Consider the following 27774-nt stretch of genomic DNA (forward strand, 5'->3'; position numbering starts at 1 on the left):
CTTATGTGCAATCAATGGACTTCAGCAGAACTGAAACCTCTGGTATGAGTATTCAGTTTACAAATAATTTCATGTTTTATATTTCTATCAGAGGCACCAACATCAGAAGGTCGGCAAACAAATAAAGTGGATGCTGACTTTAAAGTAAAAGACTGCGCTGAGTATACAGAACAAAATATGGCTTCTTCTGATGATGGTGGGAAGACGGGCTATAATGCACAGCCTCCAGGTAGGTTGAAATACATATATGAGTGTATAGAGGATGTGATTGTGTTGAGGTCTGTTTCATACGTATGTGATGGCATGTACAGAGACATTCATCGTCGCCGATGAAAACAAACATAACACACTATCTCCATGACGTAAATACCTTTGCGGTTCTAGGGTACTAAACCTACACGCTGACTTATGTACTAACATTAACCTGTTTGCTTACTTTAGATGAGGAAAGACCCCAGATGCAAGACGATTGCTATAAAATGGACTCAGTGCCAAGAGGTTGGTGTTTGTATATTCATTATTCATTTCTAATTAAATCCAGGCAAATAGCCGCTGTGGACAAACCTGCAGTACATTGTCAATGTATTCAACGAGGTTTGTTATAAGGGACCAGTCATTTGATTATGTATATCACTGTAAAAGATTATGTATGTATATAGTATCTTTGTATTTATGGGGGCACGGGTGGCCCAGTCGTCTAAGGCGCCCCGATTCACTGTGCAGAGTTGTGTCCCTTGGGCAGGCCAGAAACCTATGATTGTTGGTTCAAATCCCGGTTCGCCCCGATTATGTTTCTAGGTTTGTCAGCATCATACTTGTGCTCGTGGGTTTCACCGAAGTGGGTAACGTCTGAGACCTGCATCACTTTGGACTTTGCTCGCACATGGCACGCTGTGAGTAGTTGGTAGCATGTCTACAGAACCGGAGGTGGTTCTGCCCATAAGCGACGAGGTGCATTACGGGTCATGCGTGCGCATACAAGATGGCGGCATGTCCATTTCCGGTCACGTGACCTTTGCCTCCAAGATGGCGGCGCGTCCGTTTCCGAGGGGCCGTCTCCCCATCCAAGAGGGCGGCACGGCGCCTCCAAGATGGCGGCGGAGGGGGAGGGAGGGCGGCGGCGGCGGAGGGAAAGGAGTCGGGTTCTTTGTTTTTTCCTGCCACTTGTCTCCTGACAGGACACTTACTGGTGTGGCGATTGCATGTGGAGATGATAGATCACTGAGACGCGCTTATACACAGTCGATGATCCAGCAACTTTGTTACTAGGTAGACGTCACGTCGCCGAAGGATCTTTCAACAAAATTCCACAAATGACATCATCGGGTATTATGATGCGATTGTAAACTTTGAGGGGCAAGGTCTCGGTGCACAAGGCGATCGTATTGTAGCGCAATGACAATCGTTCGTCTAAGTTAAACTATGTGAATGGCGATCACCATAGCGCTACGATCACGTTGTGGAACGGACGTCTGAATTCTAAAGGTGAATCGACATGCACAGACATGTCGTGTCTCATGCAAACGTGGTGCCACGCGTGACTACAAGCAGACGTTACTAGAAATATAGATCGATAGCCACTCGCTCATCCACGCCGAGAAGTTGGCACTCGTGTATGTCTACATGCGTGCTACCATTCGTGTCTCCATGCAAACTTGGTGACGAGCGTGTCTCCATGCAAACGTGGTGTCACGCGTGTCTTCAAACAGACGTTTATAAATATTATTATTATTAGATGGATAAGGATAGAGAGAGAGAGAGATCTATAGACATACATGTACGTGGTGTTTTACTCGTGTCTCCATGCAAACGTTGTCACTCGTTCATCCATGTCGAGGTGTTGGCACTCGTGTATGTCTACATGCGTACTGTCACCCGTGTCTCCATGCAAAAGTGATGTACTTCGTGTCTCCATGCAAACGTGACGTGCTTCGTGTCTCCATGCAAACGTGACGTACTTCGTGTCTCCATGCAAACGTGACGTACTTCGTGTCTCCATGCAAACGTGACGTACTTCGTGTCTCCATGCAAACGTCGTGTTACGCGTGTTATCATGCAAACGTGGTGTCTTGCGTGTCTTCAAACAGACGTTTGTAAAAATTATTATTTATAATATTTAGATTTATAAGGATGGAGAGAGAGCGATAGACATACGACATACTCGTGTCTCCATGCAAACGGGATGCCACTCGTGTACACATACATACATACAAACATACATGGTGGTGCCACTCGTAGGCGTGTCCCTCCAAGAGGACTGGGGAGGGTGTCGGTTCTTTTGGATTGTTGTTATTAGTGTTGGCAAAGCAAGGATGAAAGCGTTCTTTCGGGAGAGAATGGGTGGCCCTGAAAAGGGCCGTTAGAAGCAAACTGGAAACAAGCTGGACGGGGCTGAATAGTTCGTTGTAATGCTGCAATGGCCTCAGACTTGTTCTTAAACCAGTGCGGGCTCTGCGATAAGATTGCCTCTGTGATAAGATTGATAAGATTGCCAGGTGGGCAGGCCACTATTGTCCAGGAATAGACTTAACTCATCCAGGGACATTGTTGACTGTTGGTCTGACACTTCAGACAGCTGCATCGAGACGACATGGTTGATCTCTCATTCAGTGCTCGGACTGTGACGGTGTGCGTGGCGTCGCTCTTTTTTATTTGTTATAGGAGAGGCACTGAAACACTGCTTCCTGATTGGTCGAAAACGCAGCACGCCGATGGTTCCGTTCCGGCGCCTGGTCTGACCCTCGGTTTTTCCAAACCGGACACAGACCCTTGGGATGGGTTTACAGTCAGTCTTACAAGGGTGTACAGTCAGTCTTACAGGGATGTACAGTCAGTCTTACATGGTTGTATAGTCAATATAACATGGGTATACAGTCACTCTTTAGGGGTGTGCAGTCACTCTTAAGGGTTGAGCAGTCAGTCTTAAGGGGTGTACACCCAGTCTTACATGGCTGCATAGTCAATATTACATGGGTGTACAGTCAGTCTTAAGGGTTGTACAGTCAGTCTTACATGGTTGTATAGTCAATAGTACATGGTGTAAGTCAGTCTTAAGGGTGGTACAGTCAGTCTTACAGGGGTGTACAGTCAGTCTTACAGAGTTGTACAGTCAGTCTTACAGGTTGTACAGACAGTCTTAAGGGTGTGCAGTCAGTCTTACGGGGTTGTACAGTCAATATTACATTGTTGTACAATCAGTCTTAAGGGGTGTACAGTCACGTGACAGGAACCGGACATGCCGCCATGGTTCTGTAAACAGGCAACCAACTACTGCTGTGATATAACTGTATACTGTTAAAAGCTGCGTTGTATCTATGTATAAAAAAATGTTTTGAAGGAAAACAAATCCTTGGTCCCTTAGAATATTGTATCCTCAAATGTAATGACTTGTTTGTGAATCTAATACTGTATACATATTGTGATGCATCCTATCATGAATTTGAAAATTACTCAATTCTGATGAGTTAATCAGAGGTATCCAATCACAATAACCACTGCTGATTGAAACAGCTGATTTGACGGCTGTATCACAGCGTAAGCTTATATGTAATGAAAAGTACTTCTTTGTCAGACATTGTAAAAGCATTATTTTTAAATCATATAGGAAACAATTATAGGTTATGAAATGCATATTCGCTGCTTCAGTTTAACCCACTCCACTCAAATTTTTGCTAAAATCAAAATGTTGGCATTCAATTCTTTGATGGTAAAATGGAGATAAACATATTGTGTTGTCAATATAGAACGAGGTAAAGGTACATTGAAATAGCTTTGCACGGAAAACTATATATTATTCTGTATTTCAGGACTTTGTTATATATTCAATAACAAACGCTATGAGGGGAGAAAATCACGATTCGGAAGTGAGAAAGATAGGGGTAAGTTGAATATTTTCAGGTTTGTGTGTTACACCTTTGAGTAGGGTTGAGTTGTAGGGTTGAGTTGTCTTCAGCAACTTAACAGATGTTCGCAAACAATAACACAGTGGATCCTTTCATTTTTAATTTTAGGGAAAGGGCATCTAAACCGTTCTCACTGAGATAGATGTAAGGGAATGTCAAATAGATTGAATCGATCTATTCTCTGTTAAGAAAACAAAGTTAACCACCGCTTGTATTCACTTTATATTTTCATATAAAATCGTCATTCATAGAATCGTATCCCATATTAATTTCCTGATGGAACACATTTGGTTTTGTTTACTGAGAAAACAGCATGTGAAATGCTGGACTTCCTCATATACTCTCCAAAAAAGTAGGGGATAGCTAAAAATAAATGTTATGATCAGACGAAAGATCAGCTTTGAAGAATGACTGCCAGACGGAACCAAAATCTAATGCCTCAACACACCCGAAACATTGCATGTGGTCCGTGAAATACCTTTGTGGGTAGGGGTCATTCTTGATTTTGAGAAGTTGATCATTCATATATCTTATCCTCGCTCAGTACTCCAACTTTTAAATGCCTCTCACTCATCACGTGTTCACTCATCACGCCTATTCGATTTCCCACATAGATACAACCCGTTTGTGTTGTCACCTGCCGTGATATTACAGGAATGTTGCCAAAAGCAGCTCGAAACCACACCCACTGACTCACTCTTATTCATCCATTACCATCACTTGACACCTCTTTGTAATTCTGTAGTAGTCTGTTATTTTCAAATATCCCCTACTTTTTTCTGGATAAGTCAAGATTCACTCTTTTACATCGTGCGAACGTCAACATATGACAACATGACAGATTTGGTGGTGGATCTGTACTGGTATGGGGCAGAATCACTATAACTGCCACAACGCCAATGCATATTGCCCGAGGAAGGGTCACTGGACAGTATTACCCAGACATTACACTGGCACCAATAGGTGTGCTGATAGGTGGCATGCTGGTCCACGTTTTGTCTTTCACTGTGTACGTATCGTAACTGATGAGTAGTGGAATAGCAGACATACCCCTCCCCATAGTAGAACAAAGCAAATATAGATTTTCGTCATGTGTTTGTATCCAACAGACTAGAAAATGATGGTTGTGGTGAAATATTTTGGTGGCAGATACTGTTTTTCGGTCAAAATTAATGCACATTTCTGTTGTAAAAATAGAAAAAATCAAAGTCCCCTCAAAAGGTAGCGGAAGCAGTGAGTCCTTATTTTTATCATTTATGTGATAGTTTACACATAGTAGAGTAGACTTGAATTAGTATTTTTTTTTAATTATAGCCTCTCACAAATTGAGTTATTAGCCAATAAATGGTAAATGAACCCTTATGAATTATTATTATCATCAACCAACCCATTTGATATCTCAAAATCAGCAGACACGTCTTATGAGACGGCAGTGTTCATATTCCGCATAACTTTTATGATTTTTTAACAATTTGGTAATGTGTTATCCCTCCCCCCATTTTGTCAAAATTGCAATTTTATATTTCTATTATTAATGTCATTTATAAAAACTTTTTACAACCAATGCATATCACCGTTTGCAAATACCTTTTCTATATAGGATATTACTAATGGTTTGCCTAAAAGCAATGATTTACTTTGAAGGTCAAGCTGTAAAGAAAATACATAAACCATATAAATAATGCAACAGATGCATACACAACTATCATTACTGATTCTGGGTATGCTTAGTAAAGCCCTATGGAATAAACAAAGAAACAAACCAAAAATGTGCACAACAAAATCAATATTACTGCTCTCCCTCACAAATGGACAAGCAGATGATACTGTGGAGTCAATCTCAAGACACATTAGGTATGAGAAAAACATTTATAGATGTCAACTTCTTTATTATGAGGAACACAACGTTTCGGGTTATATATATTCTTACTCCTTTATCAGGTAAATTAATACTATTTAGCAGAGAACATGTATATGTTCCTGTGAGAACAAAATAAGTAATAACTTAACAAAGTTGGAAACATGACAAGGGCAACTGAAAGCAAACACTTACACCCCTTGAGGTGAGGTGAGGTGAAATGGGGTTTAACATCGCATCCAAGATTATTGCACATATACAGCGATGTGATTGCACGTGTGTGTGTGTATGTGCGTGCGTGTGTGCGGCTGCTTGTACTATACCGGACTGATGCTGATTTATATTGCTAGACCACCGAGATACCATGCCGCAGTTTAACATGAATACCCCACTGAGACACAGTATACTGACTCCGAGCGGAACAGTCCTTGTTTTAAACGTCTAATGCCGAGCGCCAGACAGGGTAACAATTAGTATCATCTTTAAACGTTTTTTGGTATGACGCAGCCGGGGATCCATCCCAGGCCTTCAGCTCTCCGGGCGGACGCTCTACCCCTAGACCACCAAGGCGGTCACACTGCTTTAGACCCATGCTTCAATAGCATTTTTATTTATTTGTAGTGAGTGAGTTAATGCTTTACGTCACATCGGAAATATTTCAGTCATATCGTGACGATATTTATTTGTAAGTGAATCGGGAAAGGCAGTTGCATGCCGGTAATTGGGATCTAGAAGAAAATTGTGAAACGTGAGGATATTGTTGTGATGTCTGGATATAGATTTAAAGAAGACATCTTTCTCAACATTGCTGACACATGTTGAAATGTTGAAGAACTTGTCAGTATGGATTGGGTCCCTAGAAGTGTCCCTAAACTCGGCCAGAGCATTCGTCCTACTGCTATACCCTAGATGACATCACTCATCTCATCTGCAATGATAGATCACATGTGGTCCCCAGCAAGTGTCCTTGTCTCATGCCTGGACTCCCACGTACTGAACACTACACCTGCTTCGTTTTCCCAAACTCTGCACATGATAAACCTGAAGGCTTGAGTGACAGTGGCAGTGACTAGATGCATCTTACTGTATTGGAGAAAACAATGAATTTGTTAATGACAATATTGAAGCAATTGCAAATAAGTGTTTTACATTGACACCTCAAAGTAAGTCAATATGATCAGCAATTATAGCATATGACATAGGCGATACTTATCTTATCTATGACAATAACAGGATAGATAGTGGTCCTGGTCGAAACCTATATTTTGACATTTAAATTTCTCATACATTCTGAAGTGAAGACGAAATATTGTTATTTTGCTGTATTGGCAGCCATCTCGGAGGCCACTTTGTCCGCCATATTGGATAAATCAAATTTTTCAATCTCATTTATGTGAGATAATTAAATGATGCACGTGTTCAAATAAAACAATTTCGTGTACAAAAATGTTAGTGTTGTATAAAATAATCTTTTTGATATGCAATTATATATTTGGCTTTTATTAATAATGGGGGCTGGGATCACATTTTGCTAAATTTTCATTAATAATATTATACCTACATTAATGGTGGAAATTTTAATAAGCTCCTAAAGCATTCAGGCAGATTTTGAGATTATGGAATCCCAACATACATGGGAGTTCGGGAAATTAAAAAACATTGTAAGGGTGGTGGTTAACATTTTTCAGGTGTATACATAGAAACAGTGTTACATTCAAAAGTTAAAAGACACGTGTTAGACTTTTATAATGTGATGTCGTGAAGAAATAGTGTCTTTAACATTGAAAAACTAACTAACTGTCAACATGAAATCAACAATGACAGGCTGTCATAACACATGTCAATTTCTGGGGACACGTACGTCTGTACACGACAAGAATAATGTTGCCATTTTGTCAACGACATTGGCGTGAAAACATAATCAGACGTGTGACTTAAATGGGTTTCTGAAAATGTGTTTATCTTGAACCCATAAATTTACATAATATCTGAAATTTCATTTTAGATCTCTTGGAAAAAGTATGGAAAACGTTACAGTTTGAGGTTAGAACCTTTGATGACCTCAGGAAACAGGAAATGGAAGAAAAGCTGCAGGAGCTGGCCAGGCTGGACGTTCACAAGGACAATGACTGTGTTGTGGTTATCTTCTTGACGCATGGGGACAACGGGGCAGTACAGGGATCAGATAACGAGTGGTTGACAATCGACAGTATCATATCTCCGTTCAAAGCTGCAAACTGTCCTTTACTGGCTGGCAAACCAAAGTTATTCTTCTTTCAGTCATGCAGAGGAGAGGAAACTCAAGAAGGTGCAGTTTTACTAAGACCAGTATATAAATGATATATGCTATTTGAACAAGTATAATTAAAAACTTCTGTTTTGATTCAAGTTAGCGTACGTTTGCGACTGTGCGTCTCCTGCAAATTGTTTGACACATTTTGTCTCATACCTTAAAAAACAATAACTTGTGTACATGACATTTGGCATCTCTGTCTGTTCCAGTTCAGAGCAACGTAGATGGTGGTAAAACTCCAGCCGCTACCAAAATCAAAGATGAGGTTGACAAGATGGTACTGACCGAGGCAGATTTTTTCCTCAGTTTTGCCACAGTGGTGGGGACAAGGGCTCTCAGAAACGAGGAGACTGGCTCATGGTTTATTCAAGAGCTCGTCCAAACACTTCGTGAATCAGCAGATAGGTAATTATGAAGTAATATGTTTAACAATTTGTGTAGTCACCGTTCTCAAACACATCACCTCAGTGAAGCCATCTTTTATTTACTAAAAAACTCAAAACATGAAGTCATCACATTACATGATCAATATAGGTAATAGGTAATTATTCAGGAAAATCATATCACACCGATTGGTGATGTAAACATAGCTAGAGTACACTACATCAACACCTTTGACTTCCTATCATCATTCCCAGGTAGTCTCTAAGACGTCAATTAAAGAGGACAATAAAACAGTATCTATATTTTTACTATTTTCTACTTATCCTGCATTACTCCTTAATGCATTCACTGCTTACCTTATGACAAAAGATGGGACAGCGTAACGGCGATGGTCCTTGGTGAAGAAATATAAACTTGTTCGTAGTCCCTCTTTTGGTGACCACCGCCGCTATCCTGTGATCTTGATGACTGATGTCACCTCTTCACATCACTGTCTGTCTCGCTACAGCATGGACGTGTACCAGCGGAGCTCTCGTTTTGGATTAATTTAGACCTTCAGTTTTCGTCTTCAATTCTAAAATTCCTCTGCGACGGGCGATGTATTCTTTTCATATTACTCACACCATGTTGTGACGTTGTATATGATTTATTTAGGCGTAAAAAGACTGTCATTTTTCTCGTCACGTGCTGTTTGTTTACCTCAATTTTGAATTGTGTTACAATTGTTTGCCTGCCAAGGTAGTCAAATTGTTTACAATTCTCAGCAACGTATGTATAACATATTTATGTGTTCTTAAATACTACTTGCTTTGGCGTTACATTGAGCTGCTTATATACAAATTATTGAATACACTTTCAGCTCGTTACAATATTTTGCCGATAGATTAATAAAATTCTATGGCAGTCTTCCCGTCCCACTTCATCAAAAAGTCTTTATTTGCGTAACTTATGCTTCTGCGTTGAACTAATTGTCAAATCTGCCAAAGATCCTCATCCACGGTGTCTGGCATGCCCGCAAATTTGTCCACCAAATTCTAAATGTGTCTTTCATAAATATCACTCCAACGAGTTTTACAATTTATAGGCAGCTCACTCAAAAAGGTAATTTGTAGGAATACCGTCATGAGACCAGGAAGATTGCTGAATAGCAAGGAACATGGTTCGGTCATTCCTACGCAACCATTATCTTAGGCGGAAATATGTCGGTCGTGCTAAAGTGCATGCTCCGCCGAAAACATCAAATCCAGAGAATTTTGTAAGTTTCATAACTGACCCTAATTTTCAGATCTGATAGATCTGCGACGTCTGCGCCAGCATCTCAAGAAGCTTTAATGGGGGTAGCGCAAACACAAGCCACGCTTCAGTCAACACCATTGAGCATTACGTCTCAGCCCCTGCATCCGACCCAAGTTCATCTACTATGACATCAGTCCTAGGGCTATCAGCGTACAATGTTAGCACTGTACCAACATATCCAGTACAGCAGATGCCCTCTTAGGCGTCAACACCGATACAGATCACTAATTGCATGCAAAATGTTCTGCAGACCATGTGGCAGCAGTCCATGAAGCAATTGTATCCTGCTCCCACGCCTGCGCCTATGTATCAGAAACCTGCCTCAGTTACATCTACAGCACAGGTATAGGCACCTACTCCGGCACCTAACGTATATAATACACTTATTGTGCGTCATAATACAGCGCATTCATTGTTGAGTAGTGCCAGTACGTCTGCGCGTACTTGGACATTGACGCATGACTCCTATTTGCCAGGCAGTTCATCTAAGCCCTCGGTCATAGGTAGCACTACACATCGGAGTAGAAGTCATTCACCATCTAGACGCACACGACATCATCATTGTTGTGATTCTTCCGACTATTCTAATGGTAAAGAGGGTTATTATAGCCACCCAAGTTTAGGAAAGATGAATTTCCTATCCATGCGTTTGAGATAGCAGACTAGGCTCATATTTTGGATGAGCATATGCAGAGAATGACAGGTTCGTCAAGGCCTACTACTCTTAAGGTTAAGGATACCAGAGTTGCGTTTATTGAAACAGAAATTCGACGGGTATTAAAACCTTTATCAGCACTAGCATCGTCAACACGTGCGGTAAGGCAGGATCTGTCAGAGGATAAACCTAACAGACTAGATCATCTCAATCTACGTCATCCTGGGTCTACCACGTCTCTGTTCAAAGAACTAATTACGGACACGAACGTAAAAGTTTCCAGTTATCCTAGGAATGAGACGGCATTCAAGGCTTTGGAGCACTCATCTCACAGTTTGTCCCAGCCATCCGGCAAGTCAGGCAATTATAGGCCCAGACGCGAATCTCTCAAGGAAGACCACGCGCAGAATTCCTTTCATGGTAGAGGGCGTGGCAGAGGGAAACCTCAAGGTACTTGCCAGTCCTTGCGGGGTAAATTCCATAGTAGGGCAGGTGATAAGAGGGGTAAAGTTGGTAAACACTGATATGTTGGCCAGTCACGACTGGGAAATACCACCCCAAGTCGTCCAAATTGTCGATAACCCCGTAGTCGGGAGACTGATCAATTTTGGAAGAATTGGTGCATCTTCAAGGACGTTTACGTTCTCAACGAAATACGTCATGGTTACCAACTAGACATAGAGGTATTTCCACCATTGACCACGGCTCCACTTCCTTGATATTATCAAAGAAAGCAACATCTGCTAACATAGACCTTCTGTTGGTAAAGGGAGCCGTATATATATTGTACACACACCAGCGTTAACACCGGGTTATTCCTCCAAAATCTTCCTGGTACCCATGAAGGACTCAGACAAGATGAGAATGATACACAATCTCTCTATATTCAACGAACGTTGCCTGAAGTGTCCACCCTACTGCCGCCTCATCACTTTGAGCCTACTCAGTACCAGCATAAAGGCGTTTGATTCCTTGATCAGCCTCGATTTGCGGGATCCCTACCTGCCTATACCGATCCATCCCTCCGACCGCAGGTTCCTCAGATTCCAGTCCAATGGGGTTCACTACCAGTGAGCAGTGCTCCCATTTGGCATTTCAGTGGCCCCCTGGCTATTTACAGGAGTAAGGAAGCCCATAACTGCGTTTCTACACCTGAGGAACATTTGGTTTCCTGTGTCATCAACACACGTTAGCAGACGTTAGTACACCACCGGGATTATCAACTGGGATGGAAAATCGAAGAATGAGTTAACTCCATCCTATCGACTACAGTTCATAGGAGGCCTGTTCTAAACAGTCCAGCTATTTATCAACCACACACACTTCTCCAATGGCAAGTGTTGCTGGGGTTAATCACCTCAGCACAGGATCTAACCAGCAGAAGCCGATTACAATTACACGCAATTCAACAAATCCTGAATCCTTACACCAGGTGTCAGGATCCACTTAAGGCCATTACTCTACCGGCCCAAATAAGGCCTTAACTCAATTGGTGGACGGTAGAGTCAAATGTCTCAGGATGAGTCCCTTTATCTGGGTTATCCCCAAATCTACACCTGTTCGTAGACGCCCCCCTTCAGGGATGGGGTGCTCGCCTGCAAGGCCAGCCTCAGTGCTATGATCCAGCACTCATCAAAAGTGGCACATAAACAACTTGGAGTTGGAAGCTATAATTCTAGCCAGTATCCACCGTCAACAGCACTGTGGTGTGGTGCCTGCACAATCAGGGAACCATGCACTCCCACTCTTGGGAAGGGCTAAAAGCGTCCGCTTTTCCGCCACCAGTTTTACTTCCCAGAGTAATACAAAAGATCAAGGAGACAAGGAGCCTTGCTCTGACTTTGGTCGCGGCCTGATGGCCGATGAGAGGGTGATTCGTCAAGCTCAGAGGACAATCCACTACTTCTCCCACAGTGGTCCAACTTACTTTTCCACCCTTACGGCAATTTGCCTCATCCAACACCAGACAGGTTTCGTGTGCACGCTTGTTTCATCTTTAGGCACGAGCAGCAAAAGCTATAACGTTAGGTCATCATCCCTCTATACGATGACAAGTGGGGATCGTTTGAAACCTTTTGCAAGGCGAAAAGTCAAGACCCTACAAATGTGTCAAAACAATTCCGAGCTGAATACCTCCTACAATTGGATACCAACAGACACTTGAAAGATACCACCATTACTACGTACTCGGTTGCACTTAACTCGCAAAATCTCAAGATGACTAAGGTCCCGGAACTAAAGGCTCTACTCAGTAATTCAGGCTTGAGGATCAGAAGGCCAAGTTCTGCCGACCTGCTTGGGACTTGAATGTTGTACTTCAGGGTTTGCGAGGCCCCCCTTCAAACCTCTCCATGCATCCTCATTGTATGACCTACGAACTACATGTGATCGACATCACCCGGGTTCGCTTTAAGCATGGGACGCTTGGAGCGGTACATCTCGGGTTGTGCTGGGATTTTATTGCAAAAAATCAACTACCAGGCCAAACCGATCGTTCCTTCACAATCCCACCAATATCAACTATTGTTGGAGGGAAAAATGAGGGTGAACTACTACTTTGTTCGGTGCGGGCTTTGCGAATTTTTATCCGCCGTTCCAAGACTAGACATGTTATTTAGACCTGTATCACCTACGTCCACGTCTGAAGTTAGTCGCAACACCATATCTCTATGGTTAATAGCAGTCATCCTTCAGGCTTATGCGATCGCCAATCTGGATCCGTCATTGGTGAATAATCCTCACGAGATCCGGACGCTAGCCTCTACCATGGTTTAACACAGTAATTGTTCTATTAAAACATGGAAGTATTTTTTTGTAGGTCCGACACAGTTTTCTCCAGTCATTATCTGAGAGATGTGACTCTCGAGGACGTCGAAGGTATACAAATTTTTTAGCCTTTGACCGTACCCCAGTAAGGTTTCCAATCCCTGACCCAAATAATGAACTCGCCCCATACAGAGCCATTACATTTTCCTGAGCAGTCACTCAGGTTTTGTGGGTGGAAATATATTAGAGAATTGGTTGTCTACAAGTGCTCTATGACGTATTAAGTAAAGATTTAGCTGGTGAGCTAGTTTTGTCTTTATTACTAGGGCGTATAGAGATCTACTCTTTAATTCCTGTGTTCAATTGTTTTCATATTGAAATAACCTGACCGTAATTGTCAATCTGTACTTTTGTGACACTTTGAATGTTGAAAAATCTCTCTAATACTCGTTGTGTCAGTGTCTTTTTATTCCCACCATTTTTCCTCCGCATTTACATAACCGGAGACCCGTGAAGATTCGGGGTAGAATAGATCTTCAGCAACCCATACTTGCCGTAAAAGGTGACTATGCTTGTAGTAAAAGACGACTAACGGGATTATTTACAGACCGCCGTCATATAGCTGGAATATTGCTGAGTGCGGCGTTAAACAACCAACCAACCAACCAACCATCATACAATGTAACCGTAAGGGCTTCCGCTTCCGCTCATAAACACAGGACATCAACATGTTCAACCGGACCAAGCCGGGATATTAGCAATATCATATAGTTAATAGTAATGACGTTTTTTCTTAACTTTTCCGCTTCACGGTTTATCAACCAACTGGTGTCGTGTATTCAGGGTGTGAATTATTGAGGTTTCTGTATTTTGAGGGTTTCCCACCTCCAAACCGTATGATACAGATACATTAAGGAGTAATGCAGGATAATTATGAAAATAGAAATATTTTTTTACATTTGTGTTACTACGTTTCAGCCCCATCCGTCAAAGACTTGCCTCTCCATTTTGGCTTCAGAAACCTCTAAATTATGTTTTTCTAAAAACCTCGGGCGACAGGCACTGATATTAAAAAGGTGACCTCAGGTCATAAAGGTCACAGGACAGCGGCGATGGTCACCAAAAGTGGGTCTACGAACAACAGTTTTTTATTTCTTCACCCAGGACCATCGCCATTACGCTGTGCCGTCTTTTGTCGTAAGGAAAGCAGTGAATGCATTAAGGAGTAATGCAGAATAAGTAAACACATGCAAAAAATATTCAGATTTTTACTAAGATTCTATCCTGGGTTGGACGCATGGGTGGACCAGCTGTCTTAGCTGCAGCAATGTACTGTGAAGAGTCGCGTCCCTTTGGCTTGCCACAAACCTATGATAGTGGGTTTGAAGCCCAGATTTGCCTTGATTATATTTAAAGTATCAAGGTTATTTCATGGGTTATTTTACAGTATCTCGACAGCCTTTAGTGTTCTGGCTTAGACATATACAAAACCTGAATTAACAGCTGTAGTTCTACTTGAACTACAGTACACCCTCGTTCTTCTGTCCTGACGATCAGGGATGTGCGAGAGGTTCTGCCTCAATGCCTGAGGATCTTTACTGTAGTTCCCATAGCAGCCAAGTGCGAAATCGGCAACACGGGATGCGCTCGTTAAATCTACAACACCATCATCATCATCACCCAATTCTTTGTTTTCAACTTTTATTCACATCCCACACTCTTCGCCTCTCAGTTTAGAGAATTAAGTCTAAGTCAAAATGCAGATGCCTAAGAGTAGTTTTTTGTTTTGAAAGATAGTGGCACCACAATAAATAACTTGAGGTTCACTCTTTGATAAAAAAACAACCTTGGTTGCTATGTTACATCTCCCTACATAATGACTTTCCGTTGATCAATAACCTTTCCTCCTTTGCAGTCCCAGTTCGTCCCAGTCCCAGTTCGCTAGTCGCTCTTAACTTTTATTCCTTATTTGACCTTCTGCTTGGTGAATTCCGTGATTATTAGGAGCTCACTTCCTAAAACTAAAACTAATCATGTTATTACCCCTGCCACATTATTTTCATTTTCCTCACCAATCGGTTTTTGAATAAATAAAATAGAGACTACATTTTGATTCTGATCATGAGGATTTTCCTAGTGTTCTCATCTCTCAGAGAAAGCCTTTTGTATTTACCTACACAAGTGTAGTATTGATAGGTGGTCTTAATCTAAGCTCGCAGAACACCGGCCTTCCTTTGGCAAAGGAGTCAAAATGCATACCAAGTTGGCTGTGTCTTCCACCGTACGTGAAGCCACCTCTTATGTGTACCATACCATCCTTGTCATCCTTACATGTTTATCTGTTGTTGACGGTGGCATATTAGATAGGTACTGACGACATTCACACCAAAACGAGCCAGCCATTAAATACCAGTGCCCACACCTGACTTTAGAGCATCCTGCACCCATGGGCAGACTCACATTTAGCAGAGTTCTTCTACACCAGATTCGACAGCATTTACCGTCGACCCTCCAAGCGTTTCCTAGACGTAAGTTTTGGGTCGTTTATCAGACGTCAGACATAGGCAGGTTCTCGCTTCCTTCTCTGCGGGCAAAGCTGCTTCTGATAAACTGTTGGACGACCCTATTGGCGCTATGACATCGTCTCCTACCAGTCGTCTTTCTTCTCTCGCACCACAGTATGATGTTCATGTTGATATGATCGCTTGTCTCCATCAAACTTTATTGGCGCTTCTCCATCGGCGGTGACGAAGAAGTCTCCCGCTGATACCAGTATAACATGTTCACCCTCTACATAGGATCGACAGAGTAAGGATTGGTCTCGCGCTTTTTCCAAGAGACAGCATTTTAAGAAGTCAAGAAAGGTCAATCGCAAGATTGGCAATCTAAGGAACGCTCTCCTGTCTCTCATCTGAGGATTGCTCACCTCAGGATCAACTGTCTCGGGTCATCGTTCCAGTTCACATGCTCACTCATTGGACAAATTCTTGCAGGAACAATGGTCAGGGGATTGACTCTCTCAGGATGGACGATTTGGGGATCAACCTTCTAAGGATCAACACTTCTCCGAGGATGGTTCTTATATAGACTTGGTCAAACTTTACTTTGACTTTACTTTGGGTTGTACCTGGTCATCCAGCTACACAGATCAAACATCGTCAAAGGGATCGTTCCTGCTCCTACAATTATCATTTTGCCCGGACTTGTTTCCTTAGGTATTGATACAGCAATTATGCAGACCACCAGCATTGCTGTGAGAGCTTGCACTCAAATGGATCGCTTTTTTCCTAGCCACTTCTAATCATCGTCTCTTCTTCCGGTTCAGGTTCCTCCAAACTCGTCTGTGCAGACACTTTATGTGATGCTCACTCCATCCACTCAGCCACTTCCTAACTCACTGGACCATCGAGACCAGTCAAATGACCAAGTGGAGAACCTACGATCGTTCATGCAGGCAGGGACCTCTGCCCTCCAGAGTCTGTCCAGCCTTATGGTGGCACCTCCTCTTGATAGTTCAAGCTGATCTTTCGACAACCACAGCCTGTGAGGTTATTCTATAGAATTGACGTTTACAGAAGAATCAACATGATCGTAACTAAATTTTCTACAAGCAATGAATAAGCAAAGTCGCTCACTCACTCACTGATTCACTCACTCTTTCACACACGCATCTGATTAACTATGTAAGTTTGGAGACGTTTTGAAAGTCTATATTGGCATCCTGTTCCGTTACCTCCTTCATAGATCCAGACTCTCCTCGGCGTTCGTATATTCTCAGTTGCTCAAGGAGATTTCCAACTGATTAATGATCAAGATCGGGCAGCTTTGGACGTCCAGATGGTTCTCTCTACGGACATTTCATCCACGCCAGCTTCGACAGCGCGAGTCAATGACGGTCCTAGAGCTTCCTTTCATCAACTGCCAGTTGTTCCTCGTTTCTCGCACTTTCACTTTGTTCAAGTTGGGGTCAAACCCACAACTTTGTCTCAGGACACAGTCGCTCTCAAATTGATGGTGATGATTGCCTAGATGGATTCCTATGGATTCGTCATCTACCATTAACATAGCCGGGATTGATCATGGGATTCTGACAGGAGATCTTGACGAGGTGGAGTGACCCTAGGAAGACCACTCCGAGGAAGGTCATCTGTGGTCTGTGTAGCATTGTATCGATGCAGGAGACGGTAGAGGTGGTTATGTTAACGTTGAAATGACAGGCAACATCTTGGACAGACTCTTCAGCTTCCAAACGTCCGATAGCCGGGTTTCTCTGAATTTGAGTTGGGCATGGCATTGTTAACCGAGGAGTGGAAGGTCCAAGAATCGGCCACTGTTTTATACACACTACAGTTCGTGACAGTTCGTGCATTTTCGATTTCGCGAGAAATGGGTGTATGGTACCCACATATTCATTGAAATGGTTCGTTTTGGCGATTCGTTTTTCATGTTGCATTTTTACTCGGGGCTTCCAAAATGCAAACAAAAATATTGATAACACCATCAGGCTTCACTACAGGCTAATACTTGTATCAATTTATGGTTCCGTGTTTGTTACCTTTTTGCTTAAAAGCACTTGCGTTTCTTTTGCGTGTGAGTATATATTAATTGTAAAATTTAACCTCATTTCCCACGAAGCATGTGATTCGTCCTGTTTTGTTCATTTAAAGCATTAATTGTTTATTGTTGAGCAAGTTTATCTCTGCAGCTGGTTAATATGTAGCTACCAGCCGACTCATCTTGCACCAAAACATTGGGCTGTGTACTCGCGGGCAGATGGCCACGGAGTACGCTGATCACTTTGTCGGATTAACAAGACTGATTAATGAGTGATTTCGGCAATTCGTTGCAAATTGGGTGTGCAAGACTCAACGGGTCTAAATAGCACTGATTTAATCGGTTCCCATTATAAGTGTCGGATAAAGCCGATTGTCGGATTAACGAGACTTGACTGTACTGTACTTTAAATAGTTTTTCGAAAATTCACTTTTCTGAGATAATTTTTAATCTGATATTTTCCAGGGAAGACCTAGATAGTTTGATGACCACCATACGTCGTCGAGTGAACAACCATCACTGTGAAACAGCTGACGGAACATTTGTGGTGCAGACAGCTGAATCAAAGACGACTCTGTTGAAAAAGATTTACTTTAAAGGCAAAGTATCAAGAGAAAGTAAATAACATACTGCATTAGAAACAATAATTTCTAAAGTGCCTTCTCAGTGTAATATTTAAGTTGACATGTACTCCCATGGATTAAGCATGAGATTAATTAGTTAGTGTAACTATGTCATTTCTGATTCTAATAGTTTTTCCAATGTATGTAGTGAGCACATGCATGTGTGACTCTGGACAAACATATGTGGAATTAGGAACATTCTTTGAAACATTTGATAGTAGTATATTCACTAACCACTAGACTGACATACATTCTGACGGATCACGATCTGAAAAATACTATCATGAAAGTGTATCCCGTGGATAAGCCGTCCCCTTTCTACAGAATCTTTTTTCTGGTCCTCAAAAGTCGGCTTATACGCGGTCATATACGGTCATGAACAAGAGTTGCTTTTGAGTGAGTTGAATCAAAATTGCAAGTACTGCAAATTACGCAAGACACGTTGTAATGTAGTATATACTCAAATGAAGAAGTATATGCAAATTATGATTGATTATATGGATTATATGGCGCAACAGATTGATCAGTCTTCTGATAGTGATTTAATATTGATTCCTAAACACATGCTCATGATATGGTCGGAATCGTACAGTCAACTCTTATGAATGGCATTTGGAAAGTGTTTTGTTGCTTTGATTCTATTCTTACTGTGTACACAATAAACCAGCACAGCATGATACTATATTAAAGTTATATCAGGTCAAATAGAAATTCTCAGAATTTAAATTCTTTTCCTATCAAACTGTTATTGGAGAGTTGAAACATCCAGGCATTTCACCTAAACTTCGGTAGAAATATGTTTTCGCAAAGATTAAATTTGTTTATATCTTCACTATATAAGGACATGACCCCGGTGATAGCAGATCTTAAAGACAAAAGATCTTATTTGAAAGATATAGTAGAAGATGTAGAGGTTTTTGCTGACTGCAGATTGTGAGCTTAACCCATGTTTTGTTCTACCAATGCAACCACCACTTCCTGGCAACTACCGCTGCTAAGCAACCCATGTTGCTGTACAACGCAGCCAGGCTAGTACTATTGGCAAATACTGAGCGAGGGCAACAATTGTTGCCAAGGTGACCATCCACTTCAAAGCACACAATGACTCATCCGTTTTAAAGCAGAACGGACAAAATTGGTCCCTGCTGTAAAGAGGGCAACCCTATCTTATATAATTTATGATTTGGGATGTTTCCATAGATGCCAAATGTAACTTGTGAAGCACTCTACCAGTACCCCACATGAAGCACCCATATCCATTCACGTTTACCATAAAAAAGAATCACACACCCACCATGTTATCCTATGAAGGAAGGATACCTTTTCAAGAAAACAGCAGATAAAGGGCAGTGAATGAAGATGTCCAGCCCAGGTGGCGACAAGTGAAAACCATCACGCAGGTACATTTGCAGTTTTCCCAGTTGATCTCATGGGCCATGTTCCCCACCCGCCTATTCAACTTCTGCCTGGCCCTTCTCGGTGCACAGACAGCTGGCTGTATGCCAGTACCGGCGTTGCAGCATATCCGACCATATCAGGATGTCTACAGGGAGGAGTAGGCAGATTCTGAGGAGCACCATGATGTCAATGTAGAGCTGGCATGTTGTTCACCACTGGCTATGGTGGTGTCCGTACCGACTTAACCTGGGCGTCTACTAGCTTGGTCATTTCCTTCCACCTCATGCCATCAGTCGGAGACATCCCCATTTTCTCTTCAATGAGGTGCTGCCTGACGTATATAGCTTTTCCACCTATATGGCCCCCAACTACAAAAGTTCTGTATCACATCTGAACTCTGTACAGGCTGCTGTAATTGCTGTGCCAAATTCTGAAGGAATGTAAAGAGTATGGTGTTTCGCTGATAGTTTCCACACTGGTAATCATCTTGGCAATAACAGTTACCAGTGCATTCAGCCAAGCTATATAGCCTATGGGATGTTGAAATCCCAGTTGCATATTACCTTACCACTCTTGGAACATGCCCTGACACAGACAGTTGTGCAATGACATATAACAGGTGAGTGACACATCTGTTAGCCTTGGTCAAAGTGATGAATTTCAGGATGGACGCCCGCCCCTTATCGGGAAACTCAACATGGTGGTGGACAGCTGGTCTCAATGGGGGACCCAGAGCTATTTTGATGGATAAACTCATCTGGACTTCTTTGCCACAAACCTCAATGAAAAAGCTCCCAGTGAATGTCAAAGGGTGCCGGATCCCAATACTCTTTACATGGAAGCGCTGTCCATGGATTGGACAAGCAACTTCGAAAGGCACTTTTCCCCCTTTGTCTATCCTAGGAAGATCGATCTCATAGTGCCAATATGGCCATCCCATCCATGGTTCCCAAGCCTATTCCCGTTACTTCTGGACGAACTTAGGATATTCTCCTCAAACATCATCTTCCCTCTACTTCATGCGTGGAAGTTACAGCACAAAGATGCAGACAACTGGCTACTCAAAATCTGCTTCAGTGACAGTTGCTTGATCATGGAGGCCACCCTCATCCACTTTCAATAGCTATAGATGGAACACCTTCTGCAGGACAAGCTAGCAGATTTCCCTCATTTTCACCAGAATGCCAGGCACCATTGAAAGATACCACGCTACCCTTACATGAGTTCTCCACTACAATTTGCTACCTGTCAGAGATCCCCCTGTCCTCAACCTCCTCCTGGAAGACATCAAAACTTCACATTCCCAAAACGGAATCCCTTGGTTGTTCGTTCAGCGCCCTTGGAGAATCTATTTGAACCTTTGGCATCTGCCACATTGTTAGAAACAACCACGAAAAGAGCATTCCAATTGGCTACCAAGTTGTGACTTGTACGATACCAAACTGGCTAATGAAAACTGGCTGCAGGCACCGACATATAAATGCCTACCACCCTCGCTTCAAGGAATACAGTCTCAGAAGAATACGTTATCCAGTTATCAGTGGTGCTCGACCAATAACTTTACCACGTCATGTCTTTGGGACAAACAACCGGATTTGCATGGTATCTTTGCCTCGATCCAGTGGTCTGGCAGGCCAGTCGATCATCACCCAGAAACTCCCAAAACTTGTAGAGGTGGGTACTTTAATATTGTCTTAATGGCAAGTGATCACTGTCATAAGTCACCGGAATGATGTCCACCAGAAGTAACATTATCAGAACCGGAAGTAACGTCATAGGCGTCATGTTCTGGATGGTCATGTAGGATCAAGGTTGCTAGAAATCGATTGATGACGTCACAATAGGGGTATGCTAATTCGGTGGAAGTTTACCACACATTTGTTTCTTGAGGTGATTTCGTGATTATATGCACCAAATATTGGTCAAAACAACTGGATTGGTTGTTTGGAACCATTATAATTAGGTCAACAAAAATACTGGGTTTAGGAAAAACATTCAGTTTGATGGGTATCGTGGTATTAACTAGCAAGGGTAAAACAGATGTCAGAAGCCACCTATCCCTCGGGGTTTATCTGTACACATTGTAATTATAACACAATAGTTATCATTGTTAATAATTCAAAGAATACTACCAATTTCACATCAGGAGTAATTGCCTCCCCTCCCAAATATCATGTATCCAGGAATTTGGTGTTGAAAAAAGTGAAGACTTCCAGTCTGTGCATGCACAGAGCATGGGCAACTCGTTATAAATAGTTCACAAGGAAATTTATGGCGTGATGACAGCTGAAATACAGGATTTCTGCCACTCATGTATTTTATGAATAATGAAGTGTTTCATAATTATTGTTTGATATCTTCACTTGCTGCTTTTTCATTTAAAATTACATGACCATTATTATAGACATTCTAATCTATATTTGCCCCAATAATCTCATAATGCACATTAATATCTAATGGTCAGAAAGATTTAATTCTGACAGTACAATATGTCAACACATCAGAAGGTGACAGTGCTTCTACATGCTGGTCCTAAAGCTAAAGAAACAATGGCGATACATTAGAAAGAGAAATAGGATAATTGAAGTGAAATAGGATAATGAAATATTCACACCAAATATGGTTTGATACATATTGAAGATTTTATTTAAATAGGAGTAAGTTATTTATTCTTGTTGGTAATTCCTCAATAATAAAGAGACTTACAATATTAAGTGGTCATTGAAATAGTGTTAAATGTATTTTAAGGGATGTTTTATAACATACTTTAAACACTACAATTGCAAGTTATTTAAAAGAAAGAGACGAAACCATTTCCATAATATTAAGAAATAGTTCTTGTGAATATTGTACCTCTATTACATCATTGCCATAAATCCTGTATTTTGGTTGCAATCACACCATACTAAACTTTCAGATTTTAAACTGGTGTCCACTTCACTGTCAACTATACGGTTAGTTGTCACCGATGTAGATCTGCTATGGGTAAAGGGAGGGAAAATCTTACTTCTTTTCTCTCTGTGTCTATGTATTTCTCCAGAACTTATCTGTAGACACACTATTCAAATACGTTTCAGAGTAAGTTTCTTAATCCTACTAATGTGTAAGTAGTTTTATGGGCTTTGATTCGTAAGTATTAATTGCATAAGGGTTATCCTACCATTTCTCCGCGATGGCGTCAGTCAGGCTTTCACTTGTCTATGACGGACTTCTGCAAGCATTACAGCCGCCCGGCCACTGAATGGAGTTTCAAGTCCAGCCACCAGCACAAGTCCATCTCCAAACAGTTATCTGCCTTCACTTCACGGGTGTCAAGAGGGTCCAGATCCCAGCACAGCTCAACCAGCCATCTGACAGAGCCAGTAGAGAAGCCATATCACGATTCGCTCTCAGACTGCACAGGTTATTCAGCCTCCCAACCCATTGTTAAGGAGTCAGCCTTACCACTGTCCATGTTCCGTATGGACCCATCGTTGAAGAAAAAACATGGCCACCAGATGGCGCACGCACTGACCTCAACTGGGATTTACAACCTGTAATGGGACTAGCCATCTGGAGGGCTGGACGTTTTTGGCAGACTATCTTGCCATCAACACGTTATTGGAGAAAAAAGCCATACATATACTCCAGGAGAAGGACGTCAGCAAGGGCTTTTATTCTCCAGTATTCCTCGTACCAAAGACGATTACCACATAAATGAGGATACTCATCGACCTCAAGATCCCAAACAAGGACTTTTTTCATACCTCCAAGATGGTTGATGTCTCTCACCCTACCAGCTTTGTTCACAGACGCGTTGGATTCATGTTGGCGAGCTCACGTTGATCGATCCTGATCATGTCAAATACTGTGTTGTCTCGTCCAGACTCGATTATTTACAGACCGCCGTCATATAGCTGGAATATTGCTGTGTGCGGCGTTATACAACAAACTAACATGGACGACAGTTCAGGGTTTATGGACCGAGACGGAATCCACTCTACACATAAATTGCAGAGAAATGTAACCAATCGATTATGCTCTCCAGACTTGGAAAGATCGCCTCATCAAATCATCCGTGCTGATTGCCACAGACAACACGACAGTGGTGGCCTACACTCAGAAGCAAGGCGGAAGTCCAGCTTGCTTATGACGGAAAATACTCAGCTATATGCCTTGGCCGTCTCATTTAGCTGCAGGATGGAAGTGAACCATATTCCAGGAAAACTGAACATATTAGCAGATAGCTTATCCCAGAGAGGGAGGATTGTACTCACAGATTGGACTCTTCACCTAGACCTTTTTACCTGTATAACCTCCGTTTGGGATACCCTATATCTGGACCTCTTCGTGACCTGCTTCAACTATCAAATTCGGGTTTATTTCAGCCTGGTCCCAGTTCTGAGAGCTCTCCAGATAGATGCACCATCCATGGATAGGACAGGACTGTTCGCCTACGCATCCCTCCATGGTCTCTCCTAGACAAGGTCATACAGAAGTTGGAAGTGACAGATTGCACAGTCATCCTCATCGCTCCAACTCCAAGCAGGACATGGTATCCCATGGTATCTACTATCGCTCCTGATGGACGAGCCACTCACTCTTTCACTCCTCAAAGATCTCCTGTGTCAGCCAGGGTTAAGCCTATTTTACTCTAATCTTCCAAGCCTCCATCTCACCACCTGGAAAGTATTTCTCAGAGAATGCAGGCCTCCGGGATCTCTCAAGCTGGCTCTACTGCTGTCGCAAGATCATGGAGATCCTTATTCACCCAACTTTATGACAACAGATGGAACAAATTCGTCCAGTGGAGACACAGATGTGGTCTAACTAATGTCACATTGGACATTCCCATGGTAGCGAATTTCCTTTTACACTTGCGACAGGATAATAACTTCCATCATGGAACTATTTAAGGATATAGATCCGACTCGATGGATTACTGATCAGAACACATCCAGTACTTAACAGACTCAGACAATTGCTGTGTAATTGTGAGTTCCAAATGGGTACTGTAATAAGGCCTTCTTGTTGTCATGGCATAACACATATACCATACATGTGTAACCTTACACTTAAGCATGTGGTTCAAAATTAATATAAGAGGCATCTAATGTACCCTTAAGAATTTCACAAGATACAGTAGGCGTATCTCCTGATCATCGTTCCAGAATACTTTGTTTAAGAACACCAAGCTGGCTGGATGGAACTTAAGTTTTGGAACTTTTAATAATAAGGAAACAAACATTGATAATGATCCATAACAGCATGGTCTCAGTTACTCTTGGGTGTAGATGAACACATCACCAACACATCATACCTTTGATCGAGTGCATCCATTTGAAATAGGTTATGTTGACTAATCCCATCAAATGTGATATCAAATGTTTCATCTAATCAGTAGACATTCCTGTTTATTTAGTGGAATTAAATCCGACAATGGTGATAATTCCAAACAGGACAATTTAGTCTGTAAGTACAAAATGGTTCATCTAGTTCAGTTGATTAGAAGACTTACAGGTACAATTTCAGGAATGAATTAGCCTCACCCTCTTTATGGACGCTTTGTTACATCAAGTCGTTATAAAAGATGAAGAGCATTTCTGTTCATTTATCAGAATAAAATTGTACAACCTTTTTGTTGCAGACAATGGCAGTACTGGACAATCTAATCAGTAAGTACTGAAATGTTTCATCTGTGCAAACCCAAGTTAGTTCAGTGGATTGGAAGACCTACAGGTACAGTTTTAGGAATTAATTAGCCACCACTACTTAATGGATGCTTGGTGGTAACAAACTGATTGGTACTGTGGCGTACAAAAGAAACTGCTTCCAAAGTTAAACTGACAGATTACCAAAAATCGGCAAAGATATTATACCTTAAACATGACCAGACAGCCATGACATCAGAAAGGATATAAAATATTCTGATCCGTTTGATTTATGATATATCCAGTCTCTGTAGATGCTTCCCTCCCAACTAAGTAACAGTTTATGTGCATTTGTGATATTTGCTAAAGCTTGGGGTTCTTTCAATTTTAAGCTCACCCGACTTAACATCAACTGACTTTATGTCATACCCTGCTTGTCTGGCATTGGTCTTCTCAGAAACCACAGGACCAATGAAATTGAAGTTCACATGCACTATCCCACCAATAACAAACCTGCATTTGTTGACGGGGATGAAATGGCCTTCAGTTGGACATCATTTTTCAAGATGTATTTCATATTTGACATCAAAATTTGTTCAAATCAGTGTGATATTGCTTCTAGTTTGTTTACTGAATCGATACGTTCTGCTCCTCTGCATGTTCCACGGTAGAAGGCAGTGCGCCGATCATCACACTACTATACACCAGGATGCTGCTGATCAGCCTGCTAAGGATCGCGTTGAGACGGACAAGCGGGATCAACGAGCTGCATTAACGCCCCCACTCTCAAAATCCAATCTCTCACTCTCAGAATCGATGCTCCCGCTCTCAGGATCAGGGTTCGCATTCGGGGCGTATCTCTCGCTCACCTCCCCGATCAACAGACAGACACTTGCAGTTATGCCTTAAGGGTCTCACAGTGCGTTTGTCCAGTTGCTCCAATATCACCCTCCCTCTACTTTTGGTATTGTTGGACATTTGTTTGACAAAGTTTTCACCTCGTTTCGTTGACTACATGATTGTCTAGAAGTTCCTTGCTTCGCCCTTGAGGATGCTGACACGCATGGCATGTCACCAATTGTTACTTTCCCGGAATTTGACAGTGATGTCTCCACACTTTGTTTCGGAGGATCAAGACCTTCTGCATTAGATACAAGGGTGCATTTTACTTTGCCACTCGTGTCGACTATTTTGTCTACAACAGAAATTCTTTCCACCTCCGTCTCCCATCATTAACGAGAGGATGCCTTCGTTTGATGTGCGGTACTTCTCAGTATATAACCAGTATAAGGCCAAGATGTACCAATTCCCGTGGTCTTCACATAGCTTCTTAGTTACTCAGGAAGTCCAAAGAGACACCTACTTATAGGTCTGTTGGAGGATCGGGAGAAGGAGTATTGCAGCTACCCACAGTTCATGCCAGGTCAGCTCGGCTTTCGCAGCTTTGGAAGAGGACGTCGTTAACAGCAGGGATCTAATTCATCCTCCGGACCATCAATCTCCTTTACTAGACCTAAGCTGTTAGGCTCCAACTGTTACTCCAATACAGCACGACTTACTTCAGCCTACAGCAGGAACCATTTCAGACAGTCTCGTTGACAGAAGACTGGGGCTGTTCTTGGACAACTGGATCATCCTCGCAGACCAACTACATTCCAGCCTCTACAGAGGGTGTATACAGTCAGGCAGCTAAACGTCGATCACACTCATTCATCCCGGCGTTTTCCTGGTCTGATTCTATCTACAGGATACCTATCTTGACGTTCCCATGGAAGCTGTTTACCTGACTCACCCTGCCTGTCACAAAATTCCTTCATCTTAGCTCTTATCTTGACAACTACATTCAGGCACATACTCCTTCAACAACTCGACAGCTTGCATCGCCTTCTGTACCAACTGGGGTGGATGGTCGACGTCAACAAGTCCAAGATAGTACTCAGCTAATGACTAGAATTCATTGGGGCCCTCTTCAAGGCATGATGTTCATCCCGTACGATTGTTGGGTGAAGATTCAACGGTTTGTTCCTTGGCACTCAAAAAATAATTCCAGCTCTGACGATAGGAACAGCTCCGGGGCCTCCTGACGTCAGCGTGAGGTCTCACTTTGCGAGGCCAGTTGCACCAGTGTTTGCTTCAGTGCTTTCTTGCTCACTTCATCAGGACCGACGACTGTGAGACACAGATTACACCACCGATCCAGCTCCACTCACATCTACAATGGTGGCTAGTTGAATCGAACGTCTGCAGCAGTGTCTCTCTGAAGCTGTTTGTCCTGTCCTTTCATCTGTTTGTAGAGGTCTCAACCGTGGTTGGCAAGCGCATTTTCGCTGTCTCCAAGTAGCAGGATGTTGGTACTAAACCACTGTCTCCAAATCAAACAACATAGAAATCAAGGCAGTCAATCTAGCAGTGACA

At 42.2% G+C, this 27774-nt stretch overlaps 1 protein-coding gene and 1 pseudogene across 1 annotated transcript; one reads left to right on the forward strand and one right to left on the reverse strand.

Moving 5' to 3' along the window:
• The window catches only part of LOC139471227 (NAD kinase-like), an 87619-nt pseudogene that overhangs the window by 44038 nt on the left and 15807 nt on the right, over positions 1 to 27774 (reverse strand).
• Positions 148 to 27700, forward strand: LOC139471400 (caspase-3-like). The gene is made up of 8 exons (XM_071253767.1): positions 148 to 229; positions 442 to 498; positions 3807 to 3878; positions 7766 to 8068; positions 8254 to 8458; positions 18174 to 18325; positions 25356 to 25383; positions 27520 to 27700. Exons 1-8 carry the CDS (start codon positions 178 to 180, stop codon positions 27698 to 27700), a joined length of 1050 nt encoding a protein of 349 aa, XP_071109868.1. The 5' UTR covers positions 148 to 177.

This window comes from Haliotis cracherodii, unplaced genomic scaffold (genome assembly GCF_022045235.1).
Source record: "Haliotis cracherodii isolate W230 unplaced genomic scaffold, xgHalCrac1.p SCAF_22, whole genome shotgun sequence".
NCBI lineage: Eukaryota > Metazoa > Mollusca > Gastropoda > Lepetellida > Haliotidae > Haliotis > Haliotis cracherodii.

Bases quoted from the DNA above. Each gene is read 5' to 3' on its own strand.
- LOC139471400 (XM_071253767.1), top strand. From the start codon at position 178: ATGGCTTCTTCTGATGATGGTGGGAAGACGGGCTATAATGCACAGCCT. The intron at 230-441 runs GTAGGTTGAAAT...TGCTTACTTTAG, and splicing joins CTATAATGCACAGCCTCCAG to ATGAGGAAAGACCCCAGATG. The intron at 8,459-18,173 runs GTAATTATGAAG...GATATTTTCCAG, and splicing joins CTTCGTGAATCAGCAGATAG to GGAAGACCTAGATAGTTTGA.